Source organism: Labeo rohita, chromosome 13, assembly GCF_022985175.1.
Source record: "Labeo rohita strain BAU-BD-2019 chromosome 13, IGBB_LRoh.1.0, whole genome shotgun sequence".
NCBI lineage: Eukaryota > Metazoa > Chordata > Actinopteri > Cypriniformes > Cyprinidae > Labeo > Labeo rohita.
In genome coordinates this window covers 23,557,980-23,581,283 of record NC_066881.1, presented here as the reverse complement: position 1 = coordinate 23,581,283, position 23,304 = coordinate 23,557,980, and the positions used below count along the sequence as shown (strand labels likewise).

General features: G+C 36.7%; 1 protein-coding gene across 1 annotated transcript in view; it reads right to left on the bottom strand.

Annotated features, from left to right (window-relative positions):
* Positions 1 to 424: 424 nt before the first annotated feature.
* The window catches only part of jag2a (jagged canonical Notch ligand 2a), a 41,971-nt gene continuing 19,091 nt past the window's right edge, over positions 425 to 23,304 (bottom strand). Inside the window, 24 exon segments of the mRNA XM_051125456.1 lie at positions 425 to 2,626; positions 3,743 to 3,896; positions 5,624 to 5,755; positions 5,878 to 6,135; positions 7,041 to 7,156; positions 7,836 to 7,949; positions 8,446 to 8,531; positions 8,780 to 8,807; positions 9,013 to 9,129; positions 9,205 to 9,318; positions 9,397 to 9,510; positions 10,578 to 10,691; positions 11,065 to 11,229; positions 11,479 to 11,629; positions 11,717 to 11,890; positions 12,541 to 12,587; positions 13,243 to 13,356; positions 15,410 to 15,523; positions 15,642 to 15,755; positions 17,087 to 17,206; positions 17,679 to 17,809; positions 18,826 to 18,886; positions 19,776 to 19,866; positions 19,868 to 20,031. Of these exon segments, the coding sequence (XP_050981413.1) occupies positions 2,160 to 2,626; positions 3,743 to 3,896; positions 5,624 to 5,755; positions 5,878 to 6,135; positions 7,041 to 7,156; positions 7,836 to 7,949; positions 8,446 to 8,531; positions 8,780 to 8,807; positions 9,013 to 9,129; positions 9,205 to 9,318; positions 9,397 to 9,510; positions 10,578 to 10,691; positions 11,065 to 11,229; positions 11,479 to 11,629; positions 11,717 to 11,890; positions 12,541 to 12,587; positions 13,243 to 13,356; positions 15,410 to 15,523; positions 15,642 to 15,755; positions 17,087 to 17,206; positions 17,679 to 17,809; positions 18,826 to 18,886; positions 19,776 to 19,866; positions 19,868 to 20,031 (3,260 nt within the window). The 3' untranslated portion in view covers positions 425 to 2,159.

The window sequence follows — 23,304 nt, the reverse complement described above, 5'->3', positions numbered from 1 at the left end:
TATCTTACTGAGTGCTAAAGATGTGCAAAACCTTGGCGATATTTTATAAATGTCGCTAAAAAAGTATTGCAAAATTACAGCGTTTTTCATTAAACGATGTTATGCGACTAAAACACATTTTTTTACCTCTCGTGATAAGTCATGGCAATGGATTTTAGTGGGATTTTGGCTAAATTTAATCGAAAGAGGCGCATGCACGTATCATTCCAGAAGCAGCGCGGAGAGCCGCTTCATAAACGTGCGCGGTGCTGCTGGAATATAAAAAGCATTAACTACAGTGGCCGCGTCGGAGCTGTAACACGCCAACGATGTGTGCAGTGTAAATAGTCTAAGCATTAATGGCAAGGAAAGCCCCTTATACTTTATATGTTTCTTGGAGGTTATAGTACATTGAAGCATGATCATACGCCATGTGACCTGTAAATGTGGAAAAAAAAAAAAATAAAATTCCATTGCAGTTTTGCAAAATATTTCTTTTTCGAATTGCCTGAAAAAACACCACATGTGAGTGTAAAAACATTTTTGTGATATATGAGAGTTTTTGCGAAATTGACGTGTTTTCATTAGGCGTATTTTCAATTCACAATTTCAATTTGCGCAATTTGAAAGGTAATGGAAATGCAACTAGTGACTGTCTACACTCTTATGTAACAAAGCAGGGCTGCCTTCAACTAAAGATTTTTCTGGTCGACTAGTAGTCGTTCATTTTAAGCATTAGTCGACTATTAGTCGCACGTTTATTAATAAACCATATAAAATTATAATAATGAGCCTTTAATTGCCTACATACCCTAATAAGCGATCAAGCACACAAAAAAAGCAAAAAATAATAAATATAATAATTATGCATGTGTTAGGGAAAAAAGAACACTGCATTAACATTTTAATAATTTATTGATAAACTAGTGCTTTCTGATGAAGTCGGCGACACTGACTCGTCATCTCCGTAGTAGAGATGCGCCTGTGTGCATTTTTCATGGATTACATAATCTGAGAATATTTGTTTTCTATTTGAATTGATTCATTTAAAAGTAGACATTTCACTCTCTATAGATATATTTTTCATGTCTGTAATAAGGCAAGTTTCGACGTGACGTGCTCAAGTTCACAGAAAGCGCATCCCGTTTGCTTTACTTATTTTACAAAAGCACAACATTTTGTTGTTATTGTGGGTGCACACAAATAAATGTAGAGTCTTTACAGATATGAAAGATGTATTAGTTTTATCTGTAGGTCCAAAAATGTCATAGTATTTTAAGAGCAAGTGACCGCATCAGCGCCTCCATCTGTCATGCAGTAAGCGCGCTACTATTCAGCTTCCACACTCAGCACAGTCACTTGAATAGTGCACATTTTTCTAGGTTAACATTAGATTGAGCTGCCTTGTAAAGTTCCTACTACATATTTAAGATGAAAAGCCATATATGTGGTCGATGAGCGATAGGTGAGCGTATGGATGTCCTGCCTGATGTATTATATTACCACATCAACCAGCTATTAACGATCTGTCACGGACTGCGTGATTTCGCCACTTCGTGTGGTTTTTTTTTTCAGCGACTTTCTGCGAAAATATTAGGGGGCATCCCTAAAAGAAAGTAAGTCATACAGGTTTAAAATGACATGAGAGTGAGTAAATGATAACAGAATCTTCCTTTAGGTGAACTACCCATTTAAGTGAGTCTATACCATTTGTTAACAAAAACAAGAACCAACATATGTGTGAGAAATGCGTATAAAAGGTAAGCGCTATCATGAAGGTTCAGTGAGGCACTTGTGTATATATACCTCTGGAAAATTTAACGGCTTCTAACACTTGACTTTGGGCAGGTCTGGATATAATCAAAAACACTTTAAAGCTGCCTATCGCTGATTCCTCCTCAGCCCCAAGGGTCAAAGGTCTCACCACAGTTCACAGACATAATCGTAAAGTTAAGCTTTGTGTAAAAATGTCCTTCTTTTTAAGGAAAGTGAGTGCAAGTGTAAACAAAAGAAAAGGATTTTCTTTGAATGTCTCGTTTGCTGCATTTTTGTGACACAAATCCGTTTCGTTTGACTACCCAATGATGAAGAAAGGATGAAAAACACCAATCGCACAAACCCAGAAGCTTTCAGATCAGATGGCAAAAAATACTTGCATTTTTCCAGTTTGTCTGGTTCTTTCATACGTAATGATCTTTCGTGTGCTCGCTTAAGCTCTCGTTCACATTGTTCTTGCAGCGGTTGTCTTTGCTGCTGTAGTGTGTCCTGTTTGGCTGATTTGGGGCTGTAGTGTGAATAGTGTACACGGCGTCCCCTTTAGAGTACGCAAGAGATGAGCACTTATGCATAGCTAGCCCCCTGTCGCTCTCTTCATCTCCCTCTTCCTCCTCGTCCTCTCGCTCAGCTCCGTCTCCAACCCTATCCAGAGGGTAAAGCAGGTTCTTGTTCTCCTGCAGTGGGTCGGTGTTGTCTTTGTGAGGCGTGCGAGTGCTCAGTAGTGTCCCACGCTGGTTGTTGATGCTCTCTTCCATCTGCGTGTCCTCTCGTTGTCTCGCTTTCCTGCGTCGCCTGAACCACCACACGCACACAATGACACAGGAGATCCATAACACCACAAACAGCACACACAGCAATGGGATGAGGTAACCTGTAGAGAGAGAGAGGAAAAAAAAAAGAAAAGAAATATATTCACTTCAAAATGTTGGGGTCAATAAGATTTTGTTTTTTAAAGAATTTAATACTTTAGGCATAAAAAAATTACACTACCAGTCAAAAGTTTTTGAACAGTAAGATTTTTTTAATGTTTTTAGTCTCTTCTGCTCACCAAGCCTGTATTTATTTGATAAAAATACAGCAAAAACAGTAATACTGTGAAATATTTTTACTATTTAAACTAACCGCTATTTGAATATATTCTAAAATGTAATTTATTCCTGTGATCAAAGCTAAATTTTCAGTATCATTACTCCAGTCTTCAGTGTTACAAGATCCTTCAGAAATCATTCCAATATGCTGATTTGCTGTTCAAGAAACATTTTTTAATTATTATTATCAGTATTTAAAACAGTTAAGGGCATTTTTTCCATGATTCTTTGATTAGAAAGATCCATCAGCATTTATCTTATATTATTTTTTATTTTTTTTTACATTATACACTATACTGTACCATTCAAAAGTTTGAGGTCAGTATAGTTTTTTACAATTAATATTTTTATTATAAATGATTTGTATTTCAGGAAAAATCTTGCTCTGTTGTTCTTAACTCTGTTGTTCAGCAAATCAGAATATAAGAATGATTTCTGAAGGATCATGTGACTCGAGTAAGGATGCTAAAAATTCAGCTTTGAATTCACAAAATCAAAATTTTACTGTTTTTGCTGTATTTCGGATCAAATGAATGCAGGCTTGGTGAGCAGAAGAGACTTAAAAATATTAAAAATCTTACTGTTCGAAAACTTCTGACTGGTAGTGTAGATTCTAAAATCAATTCTGTTCTTTTTTCCAAAAAATTAAGCAACTGCTTTTAACATGACAATAATAAAAAATGTTTCTTGGACAGTAAATCAGCATATTAGAATGATTTCTGAAGGATCATGTGACATTGAAGTCTGGAGTAATGGCTGCTGAAAATTCATCTTTGGCATCACAAGATTAAACTGCATTTTAAAATAAATTAAAATAGAATACATCTTAATGACTCCAAACGTTTTGATATAAATGAACAGATTTGTTATAATGCTTAAAAGAGACACATCTGACTCACCGACTTTGGGACGTGGGTCCTGAGTATCAACTCTGACCTCTCTCACAGCCAACAGTAAACTGCTATTGTGAGGTTTGGACAAAACATCAATGATGGTGCGGACAACATTCTCTATCTGAGCTCGTCCCTCAATAAAGGTGTTTTGCTCATATGACTGTGGAAATCAAAACAGAGAGAATAAAAAAAAGCAAATGAAAATTTGCTTAGACTCTAGTCCTATCTTTTAGCTATAGTCTTGATGATTTATTTGCATTCACATAACTACATCACTTAACAACAACAACAAGAACAGAGTAATATAATGCTATTTGACCCTTAAAAGACAGTACAATGGTAAAATCAAACAATAAAAACAACAACAGAACCAAATTGGTAGAGACTCATCAAACACAACCTCACTGCTGAAACAAGCAGACACAGGATTAAAAATTACGACATGCAGGAAAAGTTTAACCACAAAATAAAACATAAAACAAACATTTGATTATGTAGCAAGCAATGAGGAAGTCCCTGTCCTATTAGGATAACTAATAAGGGAAAATCTCATTTAAATCTCAAACAAAAATTTTGTTAAGTAATAATATTACTTCTTTACTTCCTTTGATTTCATAAGAAAGCATACTAAAATTGAAACTAAAAAAAGTACAGACAGAGAAAAGAGAAGGAGGAATGATGGAGACATTGGAATGACAGAGGAAGAAAGACAGCATAAAATAGGAGGAAAGGAATGTAGAGAGAGGAGGGCAAAAATGAAATGCTAGATCAGAAATGAAAGAAGTTAGACCTGACTGGACACGTTTTTCACCTTTCCCTTAAATTTCATGACCAGCCACATGTAATTTGTCTGTGGTAATAGTCAGGGTATAACCACGCTGGAGTCCACGGGGGACGTCCCAAAGCTAAGCTTATAACATCAGTAAAAGCACAGTCTTTTGAGAGCTCACACCATAAAAGGTTACCGCTCCTTTTCCGGAAAACTTTCAATGTTACAACATAAATCTTGACAGCATTACAACATCACAGAAAGAGTAGAACTAAGATTTTGGCCATTAAGGGCTTAAAGCAGAGGGCCAGAACTTTCCCCAAGAGTCTGCATTACTACAGAAATGGTCTCAGAGTGAGTGAAGGAGATAAAGAGAGAAAGACGAGAGGGTGTAAAGCAGGACAGGTGAGGTATGTCAAAGGTGAAAAGCTGGATTTTTGATGTGAAAGAAAGATTTAGATGAGTGAAAATGAAAGAAAACAAGTCTTGAATGCACAAAAAGATCAGAAAAAGAATCAAATTTTACAAGCTCTCTTTGGAAGCTGTTTGACTCAGATTTTAAGGGCCTTTTCTGAAGAAGTGCAAACTGGAAGAAAGGCAGGGAAATGTTTTAAAGGACAGGCGAGACGGAAAGAAAGAAATAAACACTCTGAAGTGAAGGAAAACAGATGTGATGGTTTCAGGAAGAGCGTGTTATTGGATGAAAAAATTGAGTATTTTGATACACGCTGTTTTATGCTGCCTTCAAGTTATGTTAGAGTAATTGCTTTTACGAGATAAGCACACACAAATGTCGCCACAGTTGTGTTTAGCAGTAGGAAACTTGGGATTTTCTTCACGGGCCAACTTTCCAAGTAAAAAGTTTGTGTTTGTATTTGTTGGCATTTGAGAACAGCGTCTAACAAATGATGAGCTGACAATTTGAGGTAACAAGAACCAGTTAAATCTTCAGCATTATTTTTTTTTATGTCCGGTGTTTTTAATATGTCAAGATTTGTTCCTTTTTTTCTTAGCGGCTCCGAGACTGAACATGAGTACTGAGCAGACAGGGTTTGTTTACAACGAGATGAGGTAATTTTATAGGATTAACGACTGATGATTAAAGAAAGTGAGCTCACCATAGCAACCTCCACTGCATTTTGGCTGGAAGGTGATTGGTCACAAAGAATGGAAAGGGTGTGGTCTTTGGCCAGGGTTCGTGTGATTGGCAGATACGTTAGCTCTGTGCAAACACCTTCAGCAGTAGAGCCCTGTTAAACAAACCCAAAACATTTTAATTGGAAAAAAAAGTGTATCTGAGATAAAGAGCTGTGTATATTCCATCAGTCTGTCTTTCAGTACTTTGAGCATTCACTAAATGTGAACCTCTTACCTGCGGGACACTGTCTGAGTCAAATACAAGCATAACGCGAGCACAGTTGTCATCTAGGTAGCCGTTGTTGGGTAGGCACCGAGTACTGGTGGGTTGTTGACGATGTTCAGGAGCTGAGCATATACCCAGATGACTGCATGGTGGACGAAGGCAAGACAGAAAATGATGCTCTACACACTCTTGTCCTAGTGGACACAGGGGGCGCTGTAGCTCAATAGAGTCTGACTGCAACAAGCAGGGCTGATGACCACAATGCACCTGTGGTCACAATAAAAAAATAAAATAATGAAGAATCTACACTGCCAGTCAAAAGTTTTTGAACAGCAAGATTTTTTTTTAAATAAGTCTCTTCTGCTCACCAAGCCTGCATTTAGTTGATACAAAATACAGCAAAAGCAGGAATATTGTGAAATATTTTTACTGTTTAAAATACCTGCTTTCTATTTGAATATATTTTAAAATGCAATTTATATAATGTGCTCAAATCTAGATTTAATTATTTTTATTAATATTTACAACAGCTGAGTACATTTTTCTAGGATTCTTTGATAAATAGAAAGATCGAAAGATCTGCATTTATCTGAAATAAAAAGAGCTTTTGTAACATTATACACTATAACATTCAAAAGCTTGGAGTCAGTACATATATATATATATATATATATATATAAATAAATTATTATTATAGAAATTAATACTTTTGTTTAGTAAGGATGCTTTAAATACTATAGATAAATGCTATTCTTCTGAACTTTCTATTCATCAAAGAAACCTGAAAAAAATTTTACTGGACTGTTTTTAACATAATAATAATACATATTTTTATACTGTTTTCTATACTAAAAGTATTTCAAAATTTTACTGTTTTTGCTGTACTTTGGATCAAATAAATGCAGGCTTGGTGAGCGGAAGAGACTTCTTTAAATAAAACATTACCAGTCAAAAGTTTTTGAACAGTAAGATTTTTAGTGTACATCTACATTGAAATAAAAATAAATAATCGTGATAATAAAAATAAAAAAATAAATCTACATTTAAACATGTTTAATGTTATATTATAAAAAAAAAAAAAAAAAACAACATTAAAATTTTACACTATATATGCCTACAGTTGGCATTTAGTTGGTACAGTAGCACAGTCTGAGGTAGATAGTTGGACTCACTTTAGTGCATCTGATGTTTCCATTCATGCACTGACAGCTGTTGCATCCATCGTCCCAACGCTCACCGTGATGAACCTGCACCCCAGAGCGATCGCATGCCTTTCCAACACCAATAACTACAGATGAAGAGAGATGGAGAGGAACACAAATAAAGAAAGAGAGATCAGACTGTGAAAGTTACTTATATTTAGCAGGGATACATTAACTTGATCAACAGTGACAGTAAAGACATTTGTAATGTTTAAAATAATGCTGTTCTACTGAACTTTCTATTTATTAATAAAAAAGTAAATATTAGTTGAGTTTCCACAAAACTGATGAAAAAGTACCAAATCAGCATATTAGAATGATTTCTGAAGGATCATGTCACACTGGTTTCACCTTTGCAATCACAAATAAATAACATTTTAAAATATATTAAAATAGGAAGATTTATATAAAATTGTAAAAATAAAAGTCTGTCCTAATAATATTTATCTAATAATAACATGCCATCCATTTTTTTAATGAATAAATAATCATAACATTTTACTTATGCATGTTAATTTGTAAGGGACAATGAAACATTTAGCTGTATTTTTGTTTAATGCATATTTCAATTTTTTCCACACAAAAGTTGGCCAAGCCTGTGTAGTACCACCACAGACCCCTGCTGCAACAGGCAATTTAGTCTAGTTCAGTTTTGTTTGGCTGCAGATAAGGTGGGCTCACACGACGTGAGTAGACAGCAAAGATTTTCAACACTTCATTTCTCATAATGCAAACAAGTAGGGTGGTCTGTCAGTGGGAACTCACACTCCTGGCAGCGCGGTCCAGCTCGTCCCACAGGGCAAACACAGCGATATCCATTAATCTCATCCACACATGTGGCTCCATATGAACAGGGACAGGACTGACACTCATCTATGTCTGAGATCAAGCGAGTGACAGAAGTAGAGTGTTAGTCTGAATGTATCGATAGTAGCGTAAGATCTTTTCGTTTTTAAATTGTGACACATCCAAGTGAAATGGCTCAGTTTATTGGGTTTTGATTGGATGGAGGCAGACATGAATAACTGACATTAGGAAAGTTATTTTTGTTTTCTTTGTGCACAAAAAGTATCCTCATAGTTTCATAAAACTAAGGTTGAATGACTGATGTCACATGGACTATTTTAACAATGTCTTTACTGCCTTTCTGGGCCTTGAACGTGTCTGATCAGAATCAAAAATATATTAATTTGTGTTCCAAAGATGAACGAAGGTCTTACGGTTTTGGAACAACATGAGGGTGTGTAATTAATGACAGAATTTTCATTTTTGGGTGAATTAACCATAAGTATTTTTCATGTTTTAAAACCCATCATGAATATGTATAGTCCTTGCTGAATCATATTCAGAGATATCTGCATATTTATTTACTCACTGATGCGACAGTCGGGTCCTGCAAATCCAGGTGCACACTCACACCGAAACCAGTTGACCCCATCCACGCACTGTCCCCCATTATAACTACAGAAAGAAAAGAACAGAGCAATGGCATCTGAGTAATACATAGTTTATCTTACCAGCTTACCAATATAAAGATGCTACAGTTGCATTATCTAGTAGCTTTACTTATGTGTATGGCTTTAGACTCATTTATATTCTATATTCAGATTTAAAAGTTCAAGTTTTTTGAATGACATGTTTACGGGAGTGATTGTTTTGTTCTGTTTTCTGTACTTTTCCTCACTTATGTTATCGGTTGCATCACTTACCATGGATGAGGGTTGCAGTCATCAACATCTGAAAACAGAATGAAAGAATCTCATAAAGGCAGAACTACCAGTTGATAAATCAGAACTAGACCTGTCAGGGCAAATCACAGCCTGCCAGCACACCTGAAGTCCAATCACAGGTAAACACTTGGGAATATCCCATTTAAGTTAGTTGGCGGATATTTTTGGAAAAGAGAAAGTTGGAAGGAATTGATAAGTGGGTGTGGCCTTACCTTGAGCACAGGTAGGCCCCTCCCATCCATCCTTACAGATGCAAGTGAACACGCTGCCCCCTCCAATACAAGTCCCGCCATTCAGACACGGGCCTGATTCACACGAGCTGTTCATGGCTAGAGACAGACAGACATTCAGAAAAATACAGACTAAATGAGGTCACCATGGAGGTGTTATGGTTTCCATCTCACCTGTGTTACATGTACTGCCACCCCAACCAGAGGGACACGCACATCGGAATGAGTCTACGTGATCATAGCAAGTTCCTCCGTTAGCGCATGTACTAGTATCACACTGACTGTCTCCTGTAACAACAAATCTACTTTGAGTACAAGTACATAGTTAGATGCCTAAAAAAAAAATTAAAACATTCATTCACTTACGTGAGTTACACGTCTTTCCTTTCCAGTTGTCAGTGCAGAGACAGTAGAAATCATTTAGCAGATCCTTGCATATGCCTCCATTTAGACAAGGGTCACCACTACACTCATTCACCTCTAAAGAGAAGATTATAAACATGATTATAAAAATGATACATTATCAATAGCGTTCGCTCCTGTAAATTAGGTTGGTGTACTTTACTTCCAATTGCGAAGATTATGCTAAAACACGAACTATATGCTAGATCCTCTACTAAAGCAGACTTAGATCAGCAGTAATACTGTAAACAATTATTAAAATTTCAAATACTTTGTTTGAGCAAAACATTCCATGATTTTTCTCCATATAGTGGACTTCTAATGGTTTGGTTCCTAATGGTTTGAACTTCCAAATTGCAGTTTCAGTGCAGCTTCAAAGGCCTCTTCAAGATCCCAGCTAAGAAATAAGGGTCTTATCTAGTAAAACGACTGGCCATTTTCTAAGAAAGTTACAAATTTGTATACTTTTTAACCACAAATGCTTGTCTTGCATCAGCTCGACCTCACACATTATGTAATTACGCACACGTGACGTAGGCGGAAGTACCGACCCAGTGTTTACAAAACATGCAAAGAAAGTCAAACGCCCTTTACAAAATAAGGTAAAACAATGATGTTGGATGATTTTGAAGTTGGAGGAGAAAAGTGAAATGAAGTTTTTCACTCTGCTCTACCTTTTTGAACCAAAGTACACAAACTTAGAACTAAGCACACGTGACCTTTCCAACCTTTCTGTTTTGATTACGCAATGCGTAAAGTCAGAGCTAGTGCAAGATGAGCATTTGTGGTTAAAAATTATATAACTTTTTTATTAAAAAAAAAAAAAAAAAAAACGCTATCGTTTCGCTATATAAGACCCTTATTTCTTGGCTGGGATCGTGTACAGCCAGTTTGGAAGTTGAAACCCCTTTGGGAACCACTATATGGAGAAAAATCCTGCATGTTTTCCTCCAAAAAACGTAATTTCTAAAGAAAGAAAAACATGAACATCTTGGACATGGGAATAAATTATCAGGAAAATTTTATTCTGAAATTAAACTAATTCTTTACATTTCTGTGGACATAAATCTCTTTCTAACTAAACATATTTAGTGCTCCACTACTATAAGAGACAATAGTTAAGCATGTAGAGCGGATATGTTTACCCTGCTCACAGAGCTGCCCATTAAAGCCATCTGGACAAACACAGCGAAAAGAATCAATGTCATCAATGCATGTTCCTCCGTTCTGACAAGGAGATGATGCACAGTCATTTATATCTGAGAAAGAAAGCAGAAAAGAAACCCCCATTAATTGGTGTGCATGTGGGTGTGTATATTGTGGGTCGTGGTACTCTTGAAATTGTTGAATAAAGTTGGTATTTTTATTTTCTTTGCACTCAAACAGTGCTCTCATAACTTCATAAAATAGGGTTGAACCACTAATGTCACATGGACTATTTTATCAATGTCCTTACTACCTTTCTGGGCCTTAAACGTGGTAGTCACGTTGCTATGTAAGGTCAGAAAGCTCAATTTGTGTTCCGAAGATGAACAAAGGCTTTACAGGTTTGGAATGACATGAGGGTGAATAATAACAGAATTTTCATTTTTGGGCTCTTTAATGTGTTTGGATGTGTGTAATATTACTCACTCTCATGACAGTATGTCCCAGTGAATCCTGGTTGGCAGGCACAGGTGAAGTTTCCTCCTGACTGACTGATGCAGTGCCCGTGAGGACCACACACATTTGATAAGATGCGCTGAACCGCTGTCGCTGTGCCATTGGTTGTCACCTCAATAGTACAACTGTCAATCACTAATGAAGAAAAAGAACAACACCCAAAACAAGATTAACCAAACATTGGCATTAATGTTTATGTGTAATATCAGAAGGGCACATACAAAAGGGAATAGAAATGGTAGTTAGCTTAATACAGTGCATATATTACGCAGCACAACTTTTATCTAGTGCGCTCCCTAGGAATCAAACAGCGCTGCGCTCTACTAACTGAGCTACAGCAACATCATAAACTTTATGAGGCCTTTAGTGAGGTCATTTATCTACCTTGGCAGGTGCTGGTTTTGCAGTGGTCTCGTAACTGACTACATGTCTTCCCCTCGTATTCATCCGCGCAGGCGCAGTAAAAATCTCCCTGCATAGAGTGACACTGGGCTTTATTCTGACATGGGTTTGGACTGCATAGATCCACCCGCACCTACAGAGAGAGTGAGAGAACAAATGAGTGATTGAGAAAGAAAGTTCTTTGTGTGCATACTGTATGTACTGTAATTATTGACCTCACCTCACAGTTGGTTCCGGTGTATCCGTACAGACACTCGCACTCATAACCCGTGGCTAGGGAACGGCAGCGTCCACCATTTTGGCAAGGGGAGTTGGCACACCTGCTCTGCTGCACTTCGCAGTGTCTTCCCAAGAAACCCGGCTGGCACTGGCACATATAACCATGACGACCATCCTAACAAAAAAACACAGAGGTGGAGATGATTCACAGGTGTGCAGGGCAGAAGCCCAAGAAAGCTTGTAAAAGTTAGGGAGCAAATTACCAAGAAATGATAACCTACTCCAATACAAATTCCATTACGTGGTATTTTCCTAAAGGGGTTGTTTATTATTTAAGGAACCAACACCTACTCAATTTCTTTTTATCTCTTTAGCTTTACCATTTGTGTGCTTGCACCTGTGCCAACATCTGTTGGTTCCTTGAGAACAGAAGAAATATGCAATTTTTGCTCTCCATATGAAGTATAGCTTCATTGGCTGCAAAACTATATGGTTTGAGTTTAGATTGTTCATGGTTTATTTCAATGAATTATGCTATTCTGAAAAAAAAATGTTATATACAGTAGAAACATCAAAAGCAATCACAAAAATGTTAAAAATGTCAGAAAGGGAGGAATTCACTAATGTCTACAAAAAATTCAGTAATGAATCTGGCTTGAATCTGGCATGCACTGAGTTTTTTTTTACCTAACTGAATTATGTAGTGTAACAGTGTGAAGAAACAAATTTGCATTGTTCTGAGTGTTGGTTGTAGAGGATGCAGTGCATCTGATTCAACCCAGAATGTCTAAAAAGGAATCCCAGATAAAATAGTCATATGCCCACCTGACAGGTTCCTCCATTCTGACACTGACCGTAACAGCTGTTGACATCTGTAAAATGATCATGAACAATCAACACAACATTCTGGTCCAAAATGTGTCAAAAAAGAAGAAAACAACAGATCAAAATGGCTTTTAGACATGCATGAGCAGGCAGATTAACAGAACACATGCACAATTAAGAGGCAACGCAATACAGAATAATTGAAGATGGAAAATACAGCTTTACTCTCACTGGTTTCTCAAAAATGACCACATTTCTGTTGCATACATTAATTCTGAAGACTATGTTGGTCACTCTTTCCATGCAATTAAAAAGAAGCTTTCAAACTTCAAAAAAGCACAATAAAAGCATCATAAAAGCAGTCTTCTGAAGCTACATGATAACTTGGTGTGATGATCAGAGCAAAATGTGCTTTTCTTGGAACATTCACAAGAAAAATGCCTTATTTGTGAACGAATCATTTATTTGAGTCGGATCTTTTCAATGAATTGGCTGATCCACTTCACAAAGCTGGTCGTATTGTATGCATTTTTGGGTGCACTATTCCTTTAAAGCTATTTTTTCTGCTTCATGACAAACAGAGCAGCTTTAATCAGCAGAGGAGAGGAAGAAGAAGAGCAAAAGTTTGCTGCTTTGCAGAAAAAGAGGGTAAAAGTATAAGGGATATAGATTTTGCAGACTTTATAGAGTTTGTATACTGACTGATATTACAGTTCGGTCCTGCCCAGCCCGGGTAGCAGTTGCAATGATATCCACCAATTAGATTTTTACAAGCGTAAGCGTTTAGACAAGGTCTCCTCATACACTCATTCACATCTGTGTGAGAGAGAAGAGGAGGATGAGGGGAGCTAGAGAGAGCATGGAAGTTCAAGCCCCACCACCAAGTACAAGATCTCGGTCATGTCCCATGATTCCCATGATGTACCATGGCATATTCACATCCTCTGTACTAACAGCTCTACATTTAAAATCCCCTGTATGAATTATCACTACAGTATCAATGATCGCAAGCCTCCAAAACACATACCAGAAGCTCATAAAAAGGAGGAAAAAGTCTTCTAAATATTGACTGAAATGATTTAATATAAGACATAACAAGCATTAAAAAACTTATTTTCTTATTTTAATTCACCCCTTTATATATATATATTCACATTTTATCATTATTATTTTTTTGACAAGAACCAGGATTCATGGAAAACATGGATATATGAAGAAGCCTGATTTCCTGATGGGATTTTTAGACCTGGAAAGTCATATAGTTAAAGAAATTAATAAAATCTTATACTTTTATGGCTATTTTTATAATCATTTTTATTATCATATTTATGGCAAGCTCTAAAATATTTTATTGAGTAGAAATTGTGAGTAAAATATGTTATAGTAATAGTATGTTTTAGGTATATTATAAAAGTAGTGACAGCAAAACATTACTGTTGTAAATAACAATAGTTTCTTGTTTGAGCACTATGATAAGGAAATGTGACCCTGGACCACAAAACCAGTCATAAGGGTCTCTCTTTTGAAATTTGTACATCATCAAGCCAAATTAATAAGCTTTCCATTGATTTGTTAGAATAAGACGATATTTGGCCAAGATACAACTATTTGAAAATCTGGAATTTGAGGGTGCAAAAAATCTAAATATTGAGAAAAATCGCCTTTAAAGTTGTCAAATGATGTTCTTAGCAATGTATATTACTAATCAAAAATTAAGTTTTGATATATTTACGGTAGGAAATTTACAAAATATCTTTATGAAACATAATCTTTACTTACTACCCTAATTATTTTTGCCATAATTTTTTTTAAATATAATTTCAACTTATACAATGTATTTTTGGCTATTGCTACAATTATACCCATGCTACTTAAGACTGGTTTGGTCACAAATGTGCATCATAACTCCGACATATGCAGCATATCAGACTATGCCCTATTTTTTATTTTACATTGAATATTATTAATTATTAGCTTTTTCAACAACTCCAGGCCTCAACTTGCAAACCCTCACTTGGTAAATATTTTTAATGTGCATAAGTGACTATAGTGTGTATAAAAAGCTAATAAAAGTTGTGTGTAGCACTGTAGTTATATGGCACTGATGCTGTGGCATAGATGAAATCGAACTCTCTTCTGAATCCTGCACAGGTAACCCTGCCCGCTCCACACCTGAGACTGCAGTGCAACCTGGGAAACTCGACCCGCCCCCATAACCAGACACCACGGCTACAATTCCACACTGCACTTGTTTACAGGTAATAAAGCATTTCCTGTCGCACTAGCAGCAGCGGAGTAAAATACTTCCACCACACCCCTTTCGAGCTTCTTTCTCCCCCCTATGATCACTCTAATATAGTCCCGCAAAAAGATAAATTTAGCCCCTGTCTTGGCAGTTGCCAGGCCCGTTGATATATATAGCTTTACTTAAATCACCTGGGTCCAGTTACAGATAATATTCAGCTATCTGCCATGACCGCACAGCCTCAGACAAAATTCCATATCACACACATACAGTACATACCCGCAAACTCAGGTTAAATAAACATACAAGCACGCAATGCCAACATATATACATAGTTGCAGGCATATCACACGCTCATGCACTCAGAAAAAAACAATCAAAGACACACACTCACACTGTAACACAATCAACTGTGAGTAATTTGTGGTGTAAGATGTAAACGCGACATTCAGTTACACACCTCATTACATTAAACAAGCACTATGCACACTCAAAAAAACAGCTGATATTTGAGAGGTGCCATCCGACCCCCTATTTAGACATGCTACGATCCAGTTAAACCTGGTACTGTTTTGTGACCCCCAGTAGATTTGAGTATGAATTCACGCAAACTTTGGGTCTCACCTATCTGACAGGTCTTGCCGGTCCACTGTGGGAGGCATAAACATTCAAAGCCATTCACCAGATCGAAGCAGGTCCCCCCATGAGCGCACGGGTTTGACGTGCACTCATCTTTATCTGAAATGTGCACAAACGAAACATACAGAAAATTAAAATGAATATGTACGATACGTCAGTTTAGACTCTGTTTAGTCTGCCTCATCTAGAGTAAAGAAAAAAAAGACTGACTTCTGACCTTTAGCACAAGTTGGGCCGTCCCACCCTGGGGGACACAGGCACTCAAACCCTGATCCCAGCTCGTGACATGTCCCGCCATTTGCACATGGGTTTGACATGCATGCATGCTCAGCTGTAAGGTACAAAACCACACATACACACGATTTTGGTATACCGTGTTAAACTCAAAACGCAGGTTGTATATTTCATTTCATGTATTTCTTTGTCCTCAGAGAGGAAATTTATCTTTACATCTTTACATGTATTATTTTTGCCATTCCTACATTTGTATATTATGTTTAACCATTAAGGGGGTCATGACATGAGAAAACAAATTTGCCCTGATCTTTTGGCATATAAGAGGTCTTTGTACCATTTAACATCCTGCAAGTTTTATAGCTTAAATCAGGGGTGCCCAACCCTGTTCCTGGAGATCGACTTTCCTGCAGACTTTAGTTCCAACCCTAATCAAACACACCTGTCTGTAATTATCAAGTGCTCCTTGAGATCCTAATTAACTGGCTCAGGTGTGTTTGGTCAGGGTTGGAGCTGAACTCAGGACAGTCGATCTCCAGGACCAGGGTTGAGCACCCCTGGCTTAAATCATCCTCTTCATTATAAACAAAGCATTTATTTAATCAACCTCCAAAAACGGCTTGTTTGGATCTGAGATGCAAGGTTGTCACCTGGGCACAAACATTTGCATAAACACTTCCTCCAGAGCAAGGTATGAACGAATAGTCATCTTCTCACCATTGACGTTCAGAATGCGAGTGTCGCGTTGCACCAAAAGCAAACAGAAATTACAATCCCGTCACTATCTTGTCTACACTGGATACAGTATACAGATGGGCATTTGCTTTCTAACAGTCCACACACTTGAGTCTGTCGTCAATAGGACAAATGAAGTGAAAGAACATTCGCTTTGACGTGTTTGGTTTAAACAGCTCTTTCATGTCTTTGTACAGATATCGCAACATAAGGAACAAGTGGATAGTTTATTTTTAATGGCATCCCGGATCATGTCTGATGATTGTTTAGAGCTGTTTGTTTTGTAAATGAGGCATAGTGTCATTGAGAGTTCACAAAGAAACATTTGTTAAAAGATGAAGTGGTGTTAGATCTGACTGCAGCTGCATTACAAACTGTAATTAAATTACTTCATAATACTTTGTCTAGAAATGACAGGTTTTTTATCATGTCTAAACACATGCAATAGCGAGGGGGCATTGATACTGTTTTCTATGCAATGGCGTTAGCCAATCGTAACAGTGGCTGATTCGTGACAAGCCTTAAAGGACCTGTCCTTTAAAACAGGTTGTTTTTTGTGCAAAAAAACTTTATTAACATTAAGTAATTCTCAAGGAACATATTAAAATAATAAAAAATCCATGTCATGACCCCTTTAAGAATACCTTTGAGAAATTCTAATACTTTTGTCAGAGTTTTATCAAGGTTTCTTACCGATATGACAGTTTTTGCCAGAGTAACCCTCAGGGCAGGAGCAGAAATATTCATCTGGCTCTGTATTCAGACACGTGCCTCCATTTACACAGGGCTTGTGTGTGCCGCAGTAATTTAGATCTGTACAGGAATAAACACATAAACAACATGCATTTCTTTTTCCAGCAGGAAAGAATATGGCAGAAGTCGTCACAACACTCCATTCAGAGTAGAAAAATGTGTGTGGATGTCAGTGAATGTCTCAAGTGAGAGGGAACAGACCTCGACCTGCATTCATTTGCTATCTTAACAAAACATTTTTGAGTGAAGTGAGACATTTCAGGTCTTAACACCAGCAATCTCATATAAAAGGGTTCTATTGTGAATGTGTATGTTTGTAAATTGTTTAGGCAAACTACCATTCAAAAGAAGTCTCTTATGCTCATTTATTTGATCAAAAATACAATAATAGTTTTAATATATTTTAAAATGTTATTTATTCCTGTGATGGCAAAGCTGAATTTTCAGCATTATTACTCCAGGCTTCAGTGTCACATGATCCCCCCAGAAATCATTCTAATATGCTGACTCATCCTACCTTGACTCATCCTACCTTTGTCACACAGAAGTCCTCCCCAGTTTTTCTCACAGATGCACTCCCATTTTTTTGCGCAGGTGCCATGCACACAGCCCGGAAACCGCAAACACTCATCGCACAGTGGGCCCTGCCAGCCATAATTACATCTACAAAACAAACAGATCATGAGCAGAAGTATGTGTGTGTGCGGGCAATATTTCTGCTCAAGCCTCCCTGAACTGAATCTATACCACTGAACGCATTTATCAAACAGTGGTTAAACATATTACATCATGTCAGCATAGCATGATTTTCCATATTCTTTTTGGTTACACATTTGAAAAGTTTTCATTTCTGTTAGTGTCACACATTACACATGTACACTACATTAGTAACTCTAAAAGAGGGAAGTCTGAGTATCACAGAGACAGGAGTGTAAACTTCTTTTCAGTAGCAGACAAAGGTCATGACCTCTGTCTCTTTCCTAATCTTAGACAGCAATGAATTCCAGACAGACTGGAGGTCAAAGGTCATTTCCACCTCACATACTTTGAAAGATGGCTGAATTAACACAGAGGAAAAGAAACAACTCAGACATTGTATTGTATGGCATACTGTATGTAAACTTTCAGTATCCATGTGCAGTAATACACAAATGGCCACTTTACAATGCTTACTATATCAAATAGCACACTTTTACTACCATTTTAAACACCTTTTACTGATTATTTAATTAAATAGCCAAATGTTAAATTTAAAACGTTTTAATTACATTTTTAAAAGTGAACACTGGTCAAATTGAACATGCAAATGTGAAGAGATCATGTGACAAACACACTAAGCTCATATGTCTGTAACTGTAAACAGTAGCATAGATTCTTTGAAATGTTTAATGCATTCATTTTTATATATTTAAAAATAACATCCAGTATTCACTGCAGAGAATTCATTAATAAGCTAGTATTCCATTCTGAATACAGACATTCATGGGGGAGGCGGAGCTAATATTAACATTATCCTTCAGTTGTCTGCTCAGCTCATTCAAGACTATTTAAAGCGGCTGTGCATGCCAGAAAATGTGTGTGCGAAACAATTTTACTCTAACGAACAGACTCATTCATCTTGTCGGGATGCATGACCTGTGAATAGAGAGAGAGAGAGAGAGAGATCAAACAACACTTACACACATTGTCCTGGAGTCTCACAAGTTCCGTGAAGCTCACTGCAGCCTTGCTTACAGATAGCTAAAAGACAGAGAAATATGAATGAGCTTTATTACATTCCTTTGCTCTCCCTTGATTTATGCATGTAATTTACAGTCACAGAATGAGGACAACAATAAGAAGGTGTTTACAAATATAATGAGTTCACTGCTGGAGGTCAGGGAAATATGAAAACTTTATCATACATGGGATACCTTACCTGTAAAAATAAAAGTTATGACTAGTAAGACTAAGAGATTAAAATTCTGTCAATAATTTGCATTTGTTTATAAATTGCAACAATATATTAAAGCATTAATTCACTCAAAAATGAAAATTCTGTCATTAATTACTCACCCTCATGTCATTTCAAACCCATAAGACTTTCGTTCATCTTTAGAACAGAAATTAAGATATTTTTATTTTTTATGAGATCCAAGAGCTTTTTGACCCTGCATAGAAAGTAATGCAATTACCACATTCAAGGGCCAAAAAGGTTGTTAAAATAGTCCATGTGACATCAGTGGTTCAACCTTATTTCAGAAGCTACGAGAATACTTTTCCGCACAAAGAAAACAAAAATAACCACTTTATTCAACAATTTTGTCTCCTCCTAACAATGTCCTTACTACCTTTCTGGGCCTTTAACATGTCAGTTGTGTTGCTGTCTATGAAGGATCAGAAAGCTCTTGGATTTCATCAAAAATATCTTCATTTGTGCTCCGAAGATGAACGAAGGTCTTGCGGGGTTGGAACGATATGAGGATGAGTAATTAATGACAGAATATCTTTTCTTCCCTGTGTGATGTATATCCAAGTGAAATGGGTTCTTAAATGAGGAAAGATGTATGGTGGGACTTAATTGGATTGTTGGATCACTGTCGTTTACTAATTGCTGCAATCTCATGTGAGTGTTAGCAAATTCGCACACCTTTCTTGCAGTCTTTCCCGGTCCAGCCCTCCATGCACTGCTGATCGCCGAACTGATTGCATATGTAATGGCCAAAGTAATCGTCTCGGGGGACGACACTGTTTATTGCACTTGTTGCCGTAGTAGTGGCGGTCGCAGCGCACGCGCACGCTGTACTGGATGCTGGCTGTTTGGCCCTTATGCTGAATGAGCTGTCGCTCCTCTCCAGGATTCATTTCTCCACGATTAACACTCCTCTCAATCAACAGATCTTCACCTATGAGAGAGACAAAAACATTCATTATATATGTGTGTGTGTGTGTGTGTGTGTGTGTGAGTGAGTATGACGAAGCACGGCCTGTCTTCCTGCTTCAGTGGAACACACTTGTCTCAGACTGCTTGGGAGCCAGTGAGGAAATAATACAATCAGGAACAGACCAGGAAGAACCCCCCCCCCCAACCCCGAAGAAAACACACACACACCCTAACTCCCTCTCGAGAAGCGAAGAGAATCGCTGTGACCTTGTGAACAACTACAGTCACAATGTAGGGGAGAGGGAAAGTCTGTTTGTGGGTGTGTGGGAAACAAACAGCGTCTTAAAGTGCGAGAGAACACAACATCAACAATGATTCAAATCTAATCTATGCTGTTCATGAAGGTGGGTGTTGGCTTGAGATTCTCACATTGCAGCACTTTCCATTCCAAACAAGAAATTCACACCTGATTAAATTAGCAATATTATCGTCTAGGGATATGACAGGGGATATGGCTGAATGAGGGGGTGACATGATCGTCCGAGGCCCAATCACATACCTGAGGCCAGAGACTCATTTGCATATTACCAAAATGAGTGGCAACATCTACACTAATTTAAATAAATAAATGACACTAAAATCAATCACTTAAATGCTACAGGTGAATTAAGGCATCAAACTGTACATTTTAAAGAGATAGTTCACACAAAAATTAAAATTCTGTAATTAATTACTCTCTCATGTTGTTGCCAAACAGTTTTCTTCGTGCACATGGGCTATTTTAACGACGTCCTTACCATTGCTGTCTATGCAGGGTCAGAAAGCTCTCGGATTTTAATCAAACATATCTTAATTTGTGTTCTGAAGACGAACAAAAGTCTTACAGGTTTGGAACGATATGGTGAGTAATTAATGACAGAATGTTCATTTTTGGGTGAACTATTCCTTTAACTATACAATAAATTATGTGAATGGATAAATGTTAGTGCTGTCAATCGATTTAAAAACAACAACTAATTAATCTTTTTTTTTCTGAAATTATTCACGATTAATCACAAATAATCACACCTAACATTAAAGTTACTTTTATATTGCAAGAATTTCACATTCAATCAAATTAATGTAGAAACAACATTAAGACAGTACATTAAAAAAAAAGTAAATTTTTTTTTATGACTGAAGGTGAGTGTCACTGACACCAATATTACTGATGTCTCTAGGAAATCCCTAATATTTAACCATTGACTATAGCCATTCAACATTTCAGTATAATTAGAAGCTATCAATTTTAACATTTTTTAAATTTTGAAAAACAACTAAGTGAACAATTGTCACATAAACCCATTATTTACCTGTGCCCTTCAGCAAGTAGGAAATATACAGAAATTGAATAAAGTAAAGAAACACTAAATATTAAATTAAATATAGTGAATCCTTAAAACTGCAAAAGTTACTGATTTTCTGTTTTTTATTTTGTTCTTCGATTAAGACGTCCAATCAGCTGGGTTATAAGGTTATTTGGCTGCAATTACTTTAAGAGCTGCTGCTGCTGAATGTGACACGGATCTGTCACGCATGCTGGCAGTTTATTTTGCGTTTTAATAATGTGAAATGAAACAGGCTACAGCTCAGGCTGCCACATTTGTGTGTGCAATTGAAGCAAGCGTGCTACGAGCACAGTATAATGGCTGACCGCAGTTCACTTTTGTTGTACTGAAGCTCCCTCATCTCCAGTACCTTTACCGCGTTTATTTGACTAGTGCCTGGCGCTAAAGTGAAGTTGGAGCATGCGTCTAAAAAGTCTCCCATTTTATGTAGTCGTAAAGACATTCTGCATCAAAATAAACACACTTCTTGTCAAGAAAAAAAGAGCAGCAGTTGTGAGTGGGGTGGCCCCTACATTACATATTGTTAACACTGTTAAACTGGAAAAATGAATATTTAATTATATAATTAATATATATATATATATATATATATATATAGTAGGGCTGTCAGTTTAACATGTTAATTTAATTAGTTATGGAAAAATAATGTGATTTAATGCACTTAATGCTCTGGCCCGCCCCCAGACCTGTACGTCATCTTATATTTCATATAGCTAACTGTTGACAAATATGATGCAGGGCAACACCTCCATAGATGCAGTTATGCCCTAAAGTTAAAGATATTGGTGCAAAAAAATGCCCCTGTAAGTGTTTTGTCTCATATTTATAAATATCACATATCACAGGATATCACACGGCAGCAAGAGCTATCACAAGCTTAAATGTGATTTTATACAACAGTTCAGTAAATAAGAAGTTGATATCCTTCTATATTTAAACACAATATTATGTGTTTTTACTCAACATATTACCTTTGAAGCAATAGTAGAATTGTTGTACATCTTTGAGCAACGCAGCGGTTTCTGAATGAATCTGCGTTTTGAACGAATCGTGAGAATCAATGATTCAAAGGCCCATTCATAAAGAGAGCCATTTACTTCATTCCTGAATGAATCAGCCGTTTGAATGAATCAGATGAATAAATGAATGACTCATAAAGACATTTGCAGATTTAGTTTCTAATTTAGAGTATAATTCATAAAAAAAAAAACATTAAAGGGATAGTTCACCCAAAAAAACATAAAAATTAAATTCTGTCATCATTTACTCACCCTCATGTTGTTTCAAACCTTTTTTTTGTGGAACATAAAAAAAGTATTGTTACTGTTGGTAACAAAGCTGTTTTGGTTAACAATGACTTTCATTATATGAAGAAACAATACTGAGATATTTCCCAAATTATCTTCTTTTATGTTCCATAGTTTACATTGCAGCCTAAATGTTTATGTGTAATAAACTTTATGTTTAAATAAAATATTTCTTTCTAAAGCTACAATTTGTAACGTCTATACTTTCTCATTTAACACAAAAACAGCTTTAAATAATCTTTTGTGGGTATTTCAGTCACATTTATTTTTTGATTAATTAGATTAATTAATCGAAACATCATGTAATTAATTAGATTAAAAATTTTAATCAACTGACAGCCCTAATATATACACACATACCCATAAACTCCCACTTGAATGAAGAAAATATTTAGAGAACCTAGAAAAAAAAAAAACTGTCAGATAACCAATTTGAGGATGTCTTAAATATACGGCAGTGGTATTTCTGACAGGTCGTTATGTTTGACCGCCAGCCAAGGTGCTCTATAAATCGTCCTTGTGCACGTTCTCTCACAAATCCTTCCCCACAGCCGAAATCACCCCGCTCGCCCCATCTCAGTCCACTTGCTCTCTTCCTTA